The sequence below is a fragment of the Stigmatopora nigra genome, chromosome 1 (genome assembly GCF_051989575.1).
Source record: "Stigmatopora nigra isolate UIUO_SnigA chromosome 1, RoL_Snig_1.1, whole genome shotgun sequence".
Taxonomy (NCBI): domain Eukaryota; kingdom Metazoa; phylum Chordata; class Actinopteri; order Syngnathiformes; family Syngnathidae; genus Stigmatopora; species Stigmatopora nigra.
The window spans coordinates 1,726,796-1,744,135 of NC_135508.1; the positions used below are offsets into that span (position 1 = coordinate 1,726,796).

The 17,340-nt window shown below is 36.1% G+C and overlaps 1 protein-coding gene and 1 long non-coding RNA gene across 2 annotated transcripts in view; one reads left to right on the forward strand and one right to left on the reverse strand.

Annotated features, from left to right (window-relative positions):
- Positions 1-17,340, reverse strand: part of LOC144201412 (uncharacterized) — a 50,087-nt gene that overhangs the window by 26,845 nt on the left and 5,902 nt on the right. The window lies entirely within an intron of this gene.
- plekhn1 (pleckstrin homology domain containing, family N member 1) overlaps positions 1-17,340 on the forward strand; it is a 31,394-nt gene that overhangs the window by 5,675 nt on the left and 8,379 nt on the right. The window contains exons 3-11 of the mRNA XM_077724012.1: positions 36-197; positions 3,394-3,474; positions 6,037-6,127; positions 10,933-11,063; positions 12,730-12,879; positions 15,447-15,527; positions 15,599-15,674; positions 16,547-16,692; positions 16,874-17,020. Coding sequence (XP_077580138.1) covers positions 36-197; positions 3,394-3,474; positions 6,037-6,127; positions 10,933-11,063; positions 12,730-12,879; positions 15,447-15,527; positions 15,599-15,674; positions 16,547-16,692; positions 16,874-17,020 — 1,065 coding nt within the window. The remainder of the gene's footprint in view (positions 1-35; positions 198-3,393; positions 3,475-6,036; positions 6,128-10,932; positions 11,064-12,729; positions 12,880-15,446; positions 15,528-15,598; positions 15,675-16,546; positions 16,693-16,873; positions 17,021-17,340) is intronic.

Here is a 17,340-nt window from a genome sequence, read left to right on the forward strand (position 1 = left end):
GCAACTTCGGAATCAAACCGGGAACCCTTTTACAGGAAATGTCCCCAAAAGACTTGCAGACCATCGAGAACATCAAATGGGACCCGCCATTCCCGTACGACCCGGCTAGCGGTTGGAAGAAAAGTAGCATCAACGTCAAGAATTACGGACGCTTGATTCACAGCTCTAAAGTTCGTTTTCGCTTCTTGCATTGCCAGGTGAGAGCCGCCATCTTGTTATCCTTTTTAACCCATCTACAGTAATCCCTCGAATATCACAGATATTGAAAATAAGTCATCGAAAAACCACAAAGTAGCATCACCCCTCTAGTTACGACCCTACCACAGTGGTACCTTGAGATATGAGCTTAATTTGTTCCGGGACTGAGCTCGTATGTCAAATTACTCGTAACTCAAATGAAGGTTTCCTATAGAAATGAAGTAAAAAGAAATTAATTTGTTCCAACCCTCTGGAAAAACACCTAAAACAGGATATTGGATTGGAAAAATATTTTTATTTGTTCTAATTCGCCATATATTAACAAAGTAACACGTAACTAGTGGTTTAATAGTACTAAAATGTGTTTAATAGTACTAAAATTAGACTTTTTGCATGGCAATGCGCTCGTAACTTGACAAACAAATTTATATGAACTTGGATTACGATAGGTTGCATCTGAAAATCAGGTTGAAGGCGGGGCCAATTGAACCATCTCGGGAGAAGAAAGGTATCTACATGTCAAACAAAATTACAATTAAGTTAAGTGTAAGGTAAGATTAAACTTATTTTTTGAGTGTATCTACATCGTAATCCAAGTTCATTTAAATTTGTTTATGTTATGTTACGAGCGCGTTGCCGTGCAAAAAGTCTAATTTCAGTACTATAAAACACATTTTGGTACTAATACATACATTTTAGTACTATTAAACACATTTTAGTACTATTACACACATTTTAGTACAATTAAACAAATTTTAGTACTATGAAACACATTTTAGTACTATTAAACACATTTTGGTACTATTAAATACATTTTAGTACTATTAAACACATTTTAGTACTATTAAATACATTTTAGTACTATTAAACACATTTTAGTACTATTAAACACACTTTAGCACTATTAAACACACTAATACTATCAAACGCATTTTAGTACTATTAAACACATTTTAGTACTATTAAACACATTTAAGTACTATTAAACACATTTTAGTACTATTAAACACAATTAAGTACTATCAAACAAATTTTAGTACTATTAAACACACTTTAGTACTATTGAACAAATTTTAGTACTATGAAACACATTTTAGTACTATTAAACCCATTTTAGTACTATTAAACCACTAGTTATTTGTTATTTTGTTAATAGATGGCAAATTACAACAAATAAAAATGTTTTTTCCAATCAAATATCCTGTTTTTGCAGAGGGTTGGAACAAATTATTTGGTTTTTAGTTCATTTCTACGGGAAACAAAATAAGCTCATATCTCAAGGTACCACTGTACTAGGGTAGTGGTTAATGTGGAGCACTGCCTTGCAAAAACAAAACATGGTGATGAAACCGACGTTGTTTTTTAACCAATCGGTTTTTTTTTTTTGGTCTGTTTGGACATGTTGGCCGAGTGGCAATTGTGAAAGGCCTTTTTTTTGCAAAAACCTTTAGGGAAAAAGCGTTTTTTTTTGTTTTGTGATCCCACGTACGGAAGCTAAATTTGCCAAACGATGACACAAGGATTCAAAAAAGGAAAGAAGAAATTGTCTAAAAAAAAAAGTACACAAGCTTTGTTTGGAACTCTTGAGTAATCGATAAAAAAATTCACAAGAACGTGAGGAAAACATCCAAGAATGTCGTGGGATTCAAATGATTTCATCCAAAGATAAACCACGCAAAGTTTTTTCTCTCAAGGCTTTTTGATGAATGAGCAGCTGATGCAACATTTGAGGAAAAAAAACTGTTTATCTTAGTTTACGCTGCAATAAAATACTTTGCTGACAAAATACAAAGAATAAATATCTCCATATATTAAATAAAATGAAATGAATCATAATGGTATTCCGTATTTTCTCGCATATAAGCCGTATTTGTACCTAAAAAAATGATGATTGAATCAAGGGTATGGTTTATATGCCAACAAATTAAGCTCATATCTCGAGGTACCACCATTATAGTCTTATATACCGTATTTTCACGACTATAAGGCGCACTTAAAAGTCTTACATTTTCTCCAAAATAGACAGTGCGACTTATATATGGAAAAAACAGAAAACCAAAAACGAAAAAAACGCCACTGTCGGATATTAAAAAAACACAAATGCCTGAAGTGAAACAAAACTGTTAAATATGCAGATGCCATCTTAGTTTACAAAATCTTCCATCATATAGCTCCTCCCCCACTGCAAGATTTTATACCAAAAATCAACAATGGCTGGCTCTAGAGGTGACTGTAGTTAGTGAGTGCTTCATACCTGCAAGTCAATAGCAATTACCGTATTTTCACGACTATAAGGCGCACTTAAGTCTTAAATGTTCTCCAAAATAGACAGTGCGCCTTATAATACAGTGCGCCTTATATATGGAAAAAAAATGTCATTCATTGAGGGTTCACCTTATAATGCGGTGCGCCTTATAGTCGTGAAAATACGGTACTTGTGCCTGCCATTGCTCGCTCAGGGCGCCGTAATCTTACCCAGTGATGACAAACTCAACCGCTACAGAAACATTTCCTGGTTGTACTGGTCACATGACTTCCTTTTTGAATTTTTCTATGTACAGGCAACATCCTTTCTGAATTTTTGATTCATATAATATCTTAGAAATACCACGTGCGATGTTTTTTATCAAGATTTTCCCTTCAAAGTAACACATTTGTACTCCCTATTAAAACTACAAATATGGAGGTAAAAATTGTGAATCAGGGGGGGAGGCTTATACGAGAGAAATTGTCAAATTCAACCATTTTAAGTCAATTTTAAGGGTACGGCTTATACTCAGATGCGGCTTATATGCGAGAAAATACAGTAAATATATGAGTCATGTTCTACTTATCCTCACAAGGCTCACAGAGGGTCTCGGAACCTCTAATCTAACTACAGACACCCAAAAATGGTTGCCAGCCAATCACAGAGCACAAGAATACAAACAACCATTGACTCTTACACTTCTACCTAAGGACAAGTTAGCATAGAATTAGCTTAGCATGCATTTCTCGGTGATGTGGGAGGAAACCGGAGTACCCGGAGAAAAGCCATGAGAAGCCCCAAAGATGGAATTGAATAATTAATCTTTGTAATTGTTAGTAAGATTTAATTGTAGTGTGTTTTTAGATGATCTTATCTCGTTATATTAAATAACGAAAGACCAATTAGCACAAAACAAGTCTAACTTGATTTTTTGAACTTCTCTGCAGGATGTACACGATTGTTATCTGGATCTATTTCAGACACACCTCCATTTTGTGTCAAACAACACTCCTGGACTGACATATCAGGTGAGTTGCTGTTTTTTTTACACTTTAAGGCACATGTGTCAAAGTGGCGGCCCGGGGGCTAAATCTGGCCCACCGCATCATTTTGTGTGGCCCGGGAAAGAAAAATAATGAGTGCCGACTTTCTGTTTTAGGATCAAATTAAAATGAAGAGTATAGATGTATATTTTTTTTTTTCATTTTCCCCCTTTTAAATCAATAATTGTCATTTTTTAATCAATTTTTTCGGTGTATTTAGTTCAAAAAACACTCTGTAAAACCTAAAAATATATTTAAAAAAAAGCTAAAATAAACATTGTTTTAGATCTATAAAAAACTGAATATTCAGGGATTTTAATCCAGTTCTTTTAATCCATTAATAAAAAAAAATCTAAATATGATGTATATTGAATGTCCTGGTTTTCCCCCTTTTAAATCAATAATTGTAATTTTTAATCATTTTTTCTGTGTTTTTAGTTCAAAAATCCTTTTGTAACATCTGAAAATATATTTTAAAAAAGCTAAAATAAACATTGTTTAAGATCTATAAAAAACAAAATATTCCGGACTTTAAATCCAGTTCTTTTAATCCATTTATTAAAAAAATATATAAATAGGATGTATATTAAATTTCTTGATTTTCCCCCTTTTAAATCAAAGAGTGTAATTTTTAATCCATTTTTCTGTGTTTTTACTTCAAAAATCTTTTTGTAAAACCTCAAAATATATTTAAAAAAACTAAAATAAACATTGTTTTAGATCTATAAAAAACTATATATTCAGAGTTTTTAATCCAGTTCTTTTAATCCATTTACTAAAAAAAATCTAAATATAATGTATATTAAATTTCCTGATTTTCCCCCTTTTAAACCAATAATTGTCCTTTTTTAATCAATTTTTTCTGTGTTTTTAGTTCAAAAATCATTTTGTAAAACCTAAAAAAAATATAGAAAAAACATTGTTTTAGATCTATAAAAAAACTGAATATTCAGGAATTTTAATCCAGTTCTTTTAATCCATTTACTAAAAAATAATCTAAATATAATGTATATTAAATTTCCTGATTTTCCCCCTTTTAAATAAATAATTGTCATTTCTTAATCCATTTTTTTCTGTGTTTTTAGTTAAAAAATAATTCTGTAAAACATAAAAATATATTTAAAAAAAATCTAAAATAAACATTGTTTTAGATCTATAAAAAAACTAAATATTCAGGGCTTTTAATCCAGTTCTAAAAAAAAAAATCTAAATATTATATCTAAAAAGGTCCGTCCCACATGAAATCAAGCGTCAGCATTTTTTCTTGAACAAGGTTTCAAGTTCACTAGGATCAGAGTCATAGTTTTGTACATACGTACTATGTTTCCTGTCAAAAGCGGCAGCGTGTTGGTACAAAAAGAGGGCGGTGCTTATGTTTCTTCACCTGTCTAACGAAGCGTGAGCTGTCATTAATCATCAACCAGCTGTTGGGCCAACGTACATGTGGTGGCACGGCATGTACAGGAAATATGCTTGAGTTTCAAAACAAAACAATGTTTTTTCCTTGTAAAATGATCCTGAAAGATTACAATTTGTGCAGTAAATTATCGGATATGATTGCATATATGCCATATTTGTACAATTTAAACTGAAAATTATCGGATATTATCGCATATAAGCCATATTTGTACAATTTAAACAGTAAATTATCGGATATTATCGCATATATGCCATATTTGTACAATTTAAACAGAAAATTATAAGATTTTTGCCATATTTATCACTCTTTTTTTTTTCACTGAATCCAGGGTACGGCAATTATCGGATATTATCGCATATATGCCATATTTGTACAATTTAAACAGTAAATTATCGGATATTATCGCATATATGCCATATTTGTACAATTTAAACAGAAAATTATCAGATTTTTGCCATATTTATCATTCAATTTTTTTTTACTGAATCCAGGGTACGGCTTATATGCGCATAAATTCGACTTGACATGCACAAAACTGCAAGGTGACAAAGACCAATCGCCATAACGTAACACAATGTGACTTATACGGTTATTTATTTCAAAATAGAGACATTTTTTTAAAAAAAATTGGACGTTTCTGAATGAAATTGAAGAAAAAAATTAACTTTTTTTGCATAAAACGTGAAAAAAACATACCCACATTTGCCTGTTATTGCTCAAGCGCCGCCATCTTACCTATGGACTACAAACAAGACCGCTACGGACACACTTCCTGGTTGTACTGGTCACATGACTTCCTTTTTTAATTTGTCTATGTGCAGGCAACATCTTTTCAGAATTTTTGATTCATATAATATCTCAGAAATACCATGTGCGATGATTTTTCTCATGATTTTCCATTCAAAGTAACACATTTGTACTCCCTATTAAAACTACAAATATGGAGGTGAAAATTGTCAATCATGGGGCGGCTTATACGAGAGAAATTGTCAAATTTAACGATTTTAAGGCAATTTTAAGGGTAGGGCTTATACGCAAAGGCGACTTATATGCGAGAAAATACGGTATGTATTGTTTAACTTTGCAAAATGGATGTATAAACAATTTTTTGAATGATTTTTGTGCAGGGAACTCTTCCACTGAAAGATATCACAATCTGCAACCTACAACAGAACTGCAACCACAGCCAACCAATCGAATTCGCCTTTCAGATCAATGGTGAGCATTTTATATTCTTTATATGTTGTTATTTCTTTAATTCATTCATTTATTCGTTTTCTGAACCGAATATTTTCGCAAGGAAATAATAATTTTCGCTAGGAACAAATTAGCATACAGCCTAGCATGCATGTTTTTGGGATGTGGGAGGAAACCGCAGTACCCACAGAAAACCCACAAAAAGCCCGGGCAGAACATGCAAACTCCATACAAGTGATTGATTAGCTGAACTTGCATGTTTTTGGAATTTGGGGGAAATCGAAGTACCCAGAGAAAACCCATGCAAGCCCAGAAAGCACTCTTCACAGTGAGGATCGACCTGGGATCCAACCGTCGGCCTCAAAACTGTGTGGCTAGTGCCTTAACCACTTTTCCACCTGTTTTTTGTTTTGTTTTTGTTTTTACATTGATGCTCCAAATAACTAATTACTGTTGCTAAAACATGAATAAAGTTATATAATATAATCTACCGTATTTTCACGACTATAAGGCGCACTTAAAAGTCTTACATTTTCTCCAAAATAGACAGTGCGCCTTATAATACAGTGCGCCTTATATATGGAAAAAAACAGAAAAGCAAAAACAAAAAAACACCACTGTCGGATATTAAAAAAACCTGGACTGAAACAATACTATTAAATATGTAGATGCCATCTTAGTATACAACATCTTCCATCATATAGCTCCCCCCCACTGCAAGATTTTATATTAAAAAAAAAAAAAACATCAACAATGGCTGGCTCTAGAGGTGACTGTAAAGTAGTGAGTGAGTACTTCATACCTGGAAGTCAATAGCAATTACCGTATTATCACAACTATAAGGCGCACTTAAGTCTTAAATTTTCTCCAAAATAGACACTGCGCCTTATAATCCAGTGCGCCTTATATATGGAAAAAAATGAAAACCAAAAATCATCACTGTCGGATATTAAAAAAAAACACAAACGCCTGAACTGAATACTCAATACTGTTAAATATGCAGATGCCATCTTAGTTTACAAAATCTTCCATCATATAGCTTCTCCCCTACTGCAAGATTTTATACAAAAAAATCCAAAACATCAACAATGGCTGGCTCTAGAGGTGACTGTAAAGTAGTGAGTGAGTGCTTCATACCTGGAAGTCAATAGCAATTACCGTATTTTCACCACTATAGGGCGCACTTAAGTCTTCAATTTTCTCCAAAATAGACAGTGCGCCTTATAATGCAGTGCGCCTTATATATGGAAAAAATGTCATTCATTGGGGGTGCGCCTTATAATGTGGTGCGCCTTATACTCAAGAAAATACGGTAAATATAAAACAAGATAACCCCAAGAACATTTTTGAAGTCAAACCTAGCATTGAGGTTACTTTTATTCTGAAAGACCTTCTTTGAGTGATCAGAGAAGCATGACCTCCCAAAAAAACGCACTCACAATGCATTATTTTCAAGAGGAAGCCCTTCAACGGCAATGTTGTCACATTCCAGTGATTCAAGGGTGCCGTGACCCCGTCACTTCCTTCACCCCCAAACTAACGAGAGTGGGCCAGTCAGCCTTTAACCTTGTCGAGGGGTCAAAGTTGCCCCAGAGGCCTCACTTGTCAGACAACAGGTGCCGTTGGTTCACAAAGGCCAGCTGTCGCCAAGGAAAGCCCAGCAACAAATCTCGGTCTCAAACCTACGTACCCGCATTCTGCGAGCCCATTCCGTTTAACATTGGAACTTTTTAGTCACCAGAATATTTGGGTTACTCCGCTTCTATTGAGTTTCATTGCTGTGGCTTGATAGCAATACACAAACATTCATTAAATGTTCCAAACTAGGGGGTGCTGGAGCCTATCCCAGATAACTACGGGGCACCCTCAATAGGTTGCCAGCCAATCCCAGGGCATAATGAGACAAACAACCAATCACAGTCATATCTAAGCACAATTTAGCGTACAATTAGCCTAGCATGCATGATTTTGGAATGTAGTGGTAACCGTAGTACCCAAAGAAAACCCACACATGCCGGGGGAGAACATGGAAACTCCACATAGGAGTGGTCAATTAGCTTAGTTTAGCTTGCCTGTTTTTGGAATGCGGGTTGAAACCGTAGTACCCCAAAAAAAAAACCCACACAGGCCTGGGAAGAACATGCAAATTGCACATGAGAATGGTCAATTAGCTTAGCTTGCATGTTTTTGGAATGTGGGTTGAAACCATAGAACCCGGAGAAAATCCACACAAGCCCGGGGAGAAATTTCAAACTCAACACAGTAGTGGTCAATTAGCTTAGCTTGCGTGTTTTGGGAATGTGGGTTGTAACCGTATTACCCAGAGAAAACCCACACAGGCCCGAACAGAAATTTCAAACTCTACGCGGTGGTGGTCAATTAGCCTAGCTTAGCTTGCAAGTTTTTTGGAATGTGAGAGGAAACCATAGTACCCAGAGAAAACCCACGCAAGCCCGGGCAAAAAAATGTAAAACTCCAAACAGTAGTGGTCAATTAGCTTAGCTTAGCTTGCATGTTTTTGGAACGTGGAAAAAACTATAGTACCCGGAGAAAACCACAGTACCCGGAAAAAAACCATAGTACCCGGGAAAACCATAGTACCCAGTTAAAACCCACACAAGCCCAGGAAGAGAACGTATAAACTCCACATAGGAAGACCAACCTGGAATCAAACCCAGGACCCCATAACTGTGAAGCCCACACAAGAATGGTCAATTAGCTTAGCTTAGCTTGCATGTTTTTAGAATGAGGGAGGAAAATGTAGTACCCAGAAAAAACCCACACAAGCCCAGAAAGAGAGAACAAGCAAACTCCACACAGGAGAACCAACCTGGAATCGAACCCAGAACCCCATAACTGCAAAGCCGACACCCAAACCACTTAACCACTATGCTGACTGCTTATAAAATCATTCTTTTGAAATTAACTTCAGAATAGGACATCAATGAAAACAACCTCACAAGATCAACAGTAACATTGTAATTGTGACTAAGTCCTTTAACTTTTATAGTAGATTTGACTTTATATTTCCCGGAATTACTTTGTTATTGTTAGCTTTTAAAATGGAGTCGTTTCTTACTCGCACGGAGGCATTTATTTACACGATGGGCGGTTCGGACACATGTGGACGAAGTGTTACAAAAGTCTGAGTCGAACGAGAGTGTGAGACATTTCCTCCGCCTTGGCCGCGAACCAAAAACTTGGCAGGGTGACGAAGCAAACGGCATGTGAAGGAACTCCCAGGAACACTTTGCCAAACCGTCAAAATTCAATTATCTTTAGCAACATTATATTAAATTAAACAACAATTCATTCTTAGTCTCATAATTGGCTTCAATTATAATTTCTCCGACTCGTCAAACTGGCAACCGCAAGAATTCAGCCGTTAACGTACATGTCAACTTATATGTTTTTCCTGTATTTTATACGTTCTTATCATTTCAAATTGAGTATGACGTATAATAATTTTTGTATGGGAAAAACATGTTTAAAAAAAAAAGTAGGTTAGTAGGGAACTAGGTTTGATCCTGGTTTTACTCAGGCTATATGTTACCGTATTTTCACGACTATAAGGCGCACTTAAAAGTCTGAAATTTTCTCCAAAATAGACAGTGCGCCTTATAATACAATGCGCCTTATATATGGAAAAAACAGAAAAACAAAAACAAAAAAACACCACTGTCGGATATTAAAAAAAAACACAAATGCATGAACTGAAACAATAGTGTTAAATATACAGATGCCATCTTAGTTTACAACATCTTCCATCATATAGCTCCTCCCCCACTGCAAGATTTTATACCAAAAAATCCAAAAGATCAACAATGGCTGGCTCTAGAGGTGACTGTAAAGTAGTGAGTGCTTCATACCTGGTCAAGTCAATAGCAATTACTAACGTATTTTCACCACTATAAGGCGCACTTAAAAGGCTTAAATTTTCTCCAAAATAGACAGTGCGCCTTATAATACAGTGCACCTTATAATACAGTGCGCCTTATAATACAGTGCGCCTTGTATATGGAAAAACAGAAAACCAAAAATGAAAAACCACCACTGTCGGATATTAAAAAAAAACCAAACGCCTGAACTGAAAAAAATTTGTAAATATGCAGATCAGCCATCTTAGTTTACAACATCTTTCATCATATAGCTCCTCCCCCACTGCAAGATTTTATGCAAAAAAATCCAAAACATCAACAATGGCTGCCAATGATTGTGTAGTGAGTGCTTCATACCTGGAAGTCAATAGCAATTACCGTATTCTCACCACTATAAGGCGCACTTAAAAGTCTTCAATTTTCTCCAAAATAGACAGTGTGCCTTATAATACAGTGCGTCTTATAATACAGTGAGCCTTATAATACAGTGCGCCTTATAATACAGTGCGCCTTATATATTGAAAAAAATGACATTCGTTGAGGGTGCGCCTTATAATGCGGTGCGCCTTATAGTCGTGAAAATACGGTATGCTTTAATAAGATAATAATGCTAACGCTAACGCTAGAAAACAGTCGCCTTGTTATTTATACGCACGGCATGTGTATCTTTTGCTTTTAAATCAAACGACTTTCCAGTCTATCTCTGGTATGTGTGGATTTGATAAAGGGAAAGTACTTTTCATTCCAACAGGGTTCGTTGGCGGTGTGTGGGAGGACAAGAAATTCTTGTGGGGGGCTTTTTAGGAAAAAAAACCCAGTGACATGTGCTTTTTTTCCACATATGTTAGCAGTTAGCGCCTTCTAGACACAATCGCGTAAGCGGAGTTTGCGGTAAATATCGCGGAAGGTTTCTTCGGAGAAATGAAAGTTGTTTTTTTCTCCTCACAGGTGTTAGCCTGAACCCCATCATCGTCTACTGTGCCAGTCAAGAAGAAATGGATCGATGGTTTGGACTTCTTAAAGAAAATATTGAAGCTAATGGCGGAACGGCTATGGCTAAAAGCTACACCAGAGTTAAAGTAAGATTGGGGGAATGGTATTTGGTTTTTTTTCTTGTTTTTTTTGGTTTGGATTAAATGTATTAAATGTATAATGTTGGGGATGGTCAGAGGGGGTGTGGCTAACAACTGGTGGAAGCATGTATTAATGAATGTACAGTAATCCCTCGAATATTGCTGCCTCAACTTTTGCGGTTTTACTACATTGCAGATTTTTTTTTAGGGGAAATTTTTTTGTGATTAATTTTTTTGTACATTCATAAAAATTTGAAAATTCACGCTGAAACTCTCAAATGGAAGTCACTCCCCTATCCCAGTAATCCCTCAAATATCACGACTTCAACTTTCTACATCGCAGATTTTTTTTCTGCAGGATTTTTTTAATTTTTTAAATTTAAATTCATTAAAAAAAAGTGAAAATCCATGCTTAAACTTGCAAGGGGAAGCCACATGATTTTTTAAGCCACTCCCCTTTCCCAGTAATCCCTCGAATATCGCGGCTTAAACTTTCGCGGTTTCATTACATAACTTTTTTTCTCTGGAAATTTATTTTTTATTTTTTTTGTAAATTGATAAAAATATGAAAATCCACACTATAACTCACAAGCAAAAGCCACTCAATTTTTTGTATTTTGTATTTTTTTAAATAGGGGTTACCTTACTTTGCGTTTTTTTATTTATCACAGCCATTTTTGACCAGACATCAAATCATCAAATCAAAAGCCTTTATAGTCACAAAGTGCCTTTTCCCAGTTAAAAAAACATAAATAAGTCATATAAAAATATACTAATTCATGTTTTCATACTAGGAAAATGCACTTTGTGGAGTAGCACCACCATTTTTGTTATACTTTTTTGTGTATAATAACAATAAAGGCTTTTAATTTGATCAATTTGATGATGATGATTTCATGTCTGGTCTATATTAACAGTGATAATCGAGGGATTACTGTATTCATATTCATGTTAAAGAACATTTATATGTAAATATGTAACCTATGTAAGCCCCAATTTCAGTCCCTAGTGCCGGTTGAAGCTAAAAAATTAGCCTAGCTTTACATAGCATTGTGAAGGCAATTTTGTTTGTCTAATTTGTCAGGCTTCAATATGATTGGCCAAGAGATTCATATGCAAATTAGCATCGAGTTCCAGGTAGGCAACACAGAGATAAATGTGATTTTTAAAGGTAACTACACAGTCACCTCTAGAGCCAGCCCTTGTTGTTATGTTGGATTTTTTTTGTACAAAATCTTGCATTGTGGGAGGAGCTTTGTGTCAGAAGCTTTTGTTAACTAAGGTGAAATCTGCAAGGGAAAAAAATTTATATTATATATTGTCCTGTACCAAAAAAAAGCAAACTATGGACTTTTCCGGTGAGAATACGCCCTAAAAAACTAACCCAAAATAAAATACTACATACTTCCAAATTTCTTTTCCAACTGGGGTGGGGGGGAAATTCCCATGCGCTGAAGAAACAGGATGTGCGTGAGTGTGTAGTGAGTCAACTAGGTCAGTTCTTGGCCCTCAACGGGGGTTGCAAAGTAAGGAGCGGCCTTGAATGCACCATAACTCTTATCTAAAAACCTTACAAACATTCCCATTATATTTTTATCGGGTGTGAAATTGGCCACTACTATCAAACTTCGGCCAATCGCAATACAGTAATTGTAATTCTTGTCTTTCCTAGCAAAACCAGGAGAAGACTCCCGCAGGCAAAGAAGAGCTCCGGAATTCCATCAACAAAGAGCCTATCTACGAATGGGAGGGCTCCCAGCGAGACAGCCTGGGTCCCATTAGCTATGTCACCAAAGTTCGACTGCAACACCTACCTTGTCAGGTATAATTAAAGCACGCCATCTTGGATTCTCATTGATACTCGTGGGATACTCATTGATAACCTGTGATACTCATGGGATACTCTTAGGATACTCGTAGGATACTCAAACATACTCTCAGATACTCAAACATACTATCAGGCACTCTCAGTACTCTCAGATACTCACATTCTCTCAGGTACTCTCAGATACTCACATTCTCTCACATTCTCTAACATTCTCAGATACTCTCAGATACTCTCAGATACTCTCAGATACTCTCAGATACTCTCAGATACTCTCAAGTACTCTCAAGTACTCTCAGTTACTCTCAGATACTCTCAGATTCTCTGACATACTCTCACATACTCTCACATACTCTCACATACTCTCACATACTCTCACATACTCTCACATGCTCTCACATGCTCTCACGTACTCTCACATGCTCTCACATGCTCTCACATGCTCTCACATGCACTCACATGCACTCACATGCACTCACATGCACTCAGATACTCTCAGATACTCCCAGGTACTCTCAGATACTCTCAGATACTCTCAGATACTCTCAGATACTCTCAGATACTCTCAGATACTCTCAGATACTCTCAGATACTCTCAGACACTCTCAGATACTCTCAGATACTCTCAGATACTCTCAGATACTCTCAGATACTCTCAGTTACTCTCAGGTACTCTCAGATTCTCTGAAATACATACTCTCACATACTCTCGCATACTCTCACATAATCGCACACTCTCACATACTCTCATGTGCTCTCACATACTCTCACATACTCTCAATACTCTCACATACTCTCACATACTCTCACATACATACTCTCACATACTCTCACATACTCTCACATACTCTCAATACTCTCACATACTCTCACATACTCTCACATACTCTCACATACTCTCAATACTCTCACATACTCTCACATACTCTCACATACATACTCTCACATACTCTCACATACTCTCACACTCTCACATACTCTCACATACTCTCACATACTCTTAGGTACTCCGACACTCTTAGATACTCAGTAATACCCTTTGATACTCTTTGATGCTCTTTGATACTCTTTGATACTCTTTGATACTCTTTGATACTCTTTGATACTCTTTGATACTCTTTGATTCTCTTTGACACTCTTTGACACTCTTTGACACTCTTTGATACTCTTTGATATTCTTTGATACTCTTTGATACTTATTGATACCCTTTGATACTCAATGATTCACATTGATACTCAACTGGGAAAATACCACACTTTTACTAAAAAGTATTAAAGAATTCAACTGGTGTATTTGTTTTTAAAATTGTAAAATAGTTAAATAGTTGAAAGGGGTCTGAAAGTGACCTGTGTGTGCTTATCCTCATTCCGTCTTATCTGTCTGTGGGACGTTATCAGGCTTTATTAGCTTTGTAGCTCAAGAATTTGATGGCGTTAAACCCAGCAAAGCTTCAAAGCGGCAGAAAAATAAAGTCTTGTTTATATTGCTGAAGAACATTCCGTCCAATCAACATTTTGCCTCCTCGTAGTTCGATATTTAGCCTGATTTGAGCATATCATGACAATACAGTAATCCCTCGTTTATCACGACTTCACTTATCGCGAATTCACTACTTTGCCATTTTTTCTGCTATCAATTATTTTAAAAAATATTTCTTTTTTATAAGTTAATAAAAATGTGACAATCCACACTGAAATTTGTGCACATTTAATGCCAAAAAAATGACTACATTAGCATTAACAATGATACAATCCGGAAATGGGTAAAAGGACATCGGTTTTAAAAAAGTGTACTTTAAAAAAGCGTACTTAAAAAAAAGCGTACTTAAAAAAAGCGTACATCAAAAAAGCGTACTTATAAAAGCGTACTTATAAAAGCGTACTTATAAAAGCGTACTTATAAAAGCGTACTTATAAAAGCGTACTTATAAAAGCGTACTTATAAAAGCGTACTTATAAAAGCGTACTTATAAAAGCGTACTTATAAAAGCGTACTTATAAAAGCGTACTTATAAAAGCGTACTTATAAAAGCGTACTTATAAAAGCGTACTTATAAAAGCGTACTTATAAAAGCGTACTTATAAAAGCGTACTTATAAAAGCGTACTTAAAAAAAGCGTACTTAAAAAAAGCGTACTTAAAAAAGCGTACTTAAAAAAAGCGTACTTAAAAAAAGCGTACTTAAAAAAAGCGTACTTAAAAAAAGCGTACTTAAAAAAAGCGTACTTAAAAAAAGCGTACTTAAAAAAAGCGTACTTAAAAAAAGCGTACTTAAAAACAGCGTACTTAAAAAAAGCGTACTTAAAAAAGCATACTTAAAAAAGCATACTTATAAAAGCGTACTTATAAAAGCGTACTTAAAAAAATGCGTACTTAAAAAAGCGTACTTTAAATCATACTTAAAAAAGCGTACTTAAAAAAATCCCATAAAAAAGTTGTTATACAAAGTACACAACTTGAAATGATCAAGAAACTTATAAAATACTACAAAAAAGTATAAATTGACCAGTATGCAAAAATGACTGTTACTAACGTTATACTTACAAATACTTTTGTTTTAACAGCAACAAAGTGACAGACTACTGGTGATGTACACATCCACAATAATCATCTTATTAGAAGAAGAGCATGGCCTATTTTATAAGGTACTTCAAATTTTCAATTTCTATCATGCCCATCATCCAATCAAATATTAATTAATTTTAATATTTTTCAGGGAAAACTTCCCCTCAACATGATTACAGTGACCACGCCCTGCCAAGAAGTCAAGCCCAACTCCTTCATGATTGAAGGTACATAACTATATATTAAAAAATATGAGTGGTTAGCGCTTCGCTTCACAGTTCTAGTGTCGAGGGTTCAAACCCAGGTGGGTCCTAACTGTGTGGAATTGGCATGTTCTCCCTTGGGCTTGCGTGGGTTTTCTCTAAATACTCCAGTTTCCTTCCATATTTCAAAAATATGCATGCTAGGCTAACTGGTTGAACGCTGTAAATTGCCCTTAGCTATGATTGGTTGTCCGTCTTTGGGTGCCCAACCATTGGCTGGCGACCAATTAAAGGTCTATCCTAACTGGTGCCTGTAGTTAGCTCGCTGGGCTTCCGTGGATTTTCTCCGGGTACTCCAGTTTCCTCCCACAACCCAAAAAAACATGCTAGGCTAACTGGTTCAACACTATAAATTCCCCCTAGCTATGATTGGTTGTTGTTTGTGTCTTTGTATCCTCCGATTGGCTGACCACTGGATGTCCCTTGCCTGTAAGTAACCCCCAGAAACCCATGTGAGGATAAGTAGTTCAGAAAATGAATCTATATTGCCGCATCAATGTTAAAATCCATACACAATAAAACACAATAATTGATTGTCTACTACGTGGCTAACTTAAAAAATCCTTTACAAAAAACTTCAACTTATCACTAACTGGAGACTGTATAGTGATACACACAGTTGAAATACAATCTTGACATTTTAGCCTCGCTAGTTATGCATAATTTACGCTAACACGACATACAAAAGAATGTGCTAACGTCACCAAGTGCAAGCCTCCATGAATGAATCGTTTTCATCCCCAATGAATGACAATCTGACCATAGCGAATTCCACTGAGCCACTGGACCAACATACCCCCTTCATTGACTCCTCCCCCTTTTTTTCCTGTTGCTAGGGAAACTTATCAACCCCATCGTGGTGACTTGTCTGGATAGAACCGAGTTTTGCGACTGGATCCAGCATTTCAAAGCTGCTGACGTACCTGTTTTGACTCCTCCCCCTCCAGTTTATGACATCATCTACACACCTACCCACAGAGAGGTAAGACACGCCCCTTTTGTTTATTTCATAAGCCCCAAACGATTACTTTATGAGCTATCAACACCTGTTTTGAGAGTTTTCGAGTTGAGTAAAACGATACTAGTAATTATCCGACGTGAATCTTCCGGTGTTGTCACGGCCTCACCCAATGAAAATGTGTGGAATTTTGTGGGGTGTGTAGACACCCCAGTTTGACAGGTGGAGTGGGAATAGTCAAGGCCAACCCGAGTCAATTAAATTCAATCAGAACGGACGTGGATCTTACAACCGTCAGATCCCCACCCATGAAGATAACCCGCTCTCACCTGGATACTCGGAACCTCTTTGCGTAAGTTGCTATTCATCTTCTTACCGTATTTTCTCGCATATAAGCCGTATTTGTATAAAAAAAATATGATGACTGAATCGAGGGTACGGCTTATATGCGCATAAATTCGACTTGATATGCACAAAACTGCAAGGTGACAAAAGACGAAACACTAGAACAACCTAACGCAGATATGGGCAAACTACGGCCCGCGGGCCACATACGGGCCCGTTAGGCTTTTTGATCCGGCCCGCCAACATTGTCTAAATATATATATTTTTCCCCCAAGATGGCGCCGTCACGCGGAAGCCAGTGGGAGTAGCTCTGTCCACTCTTATTTG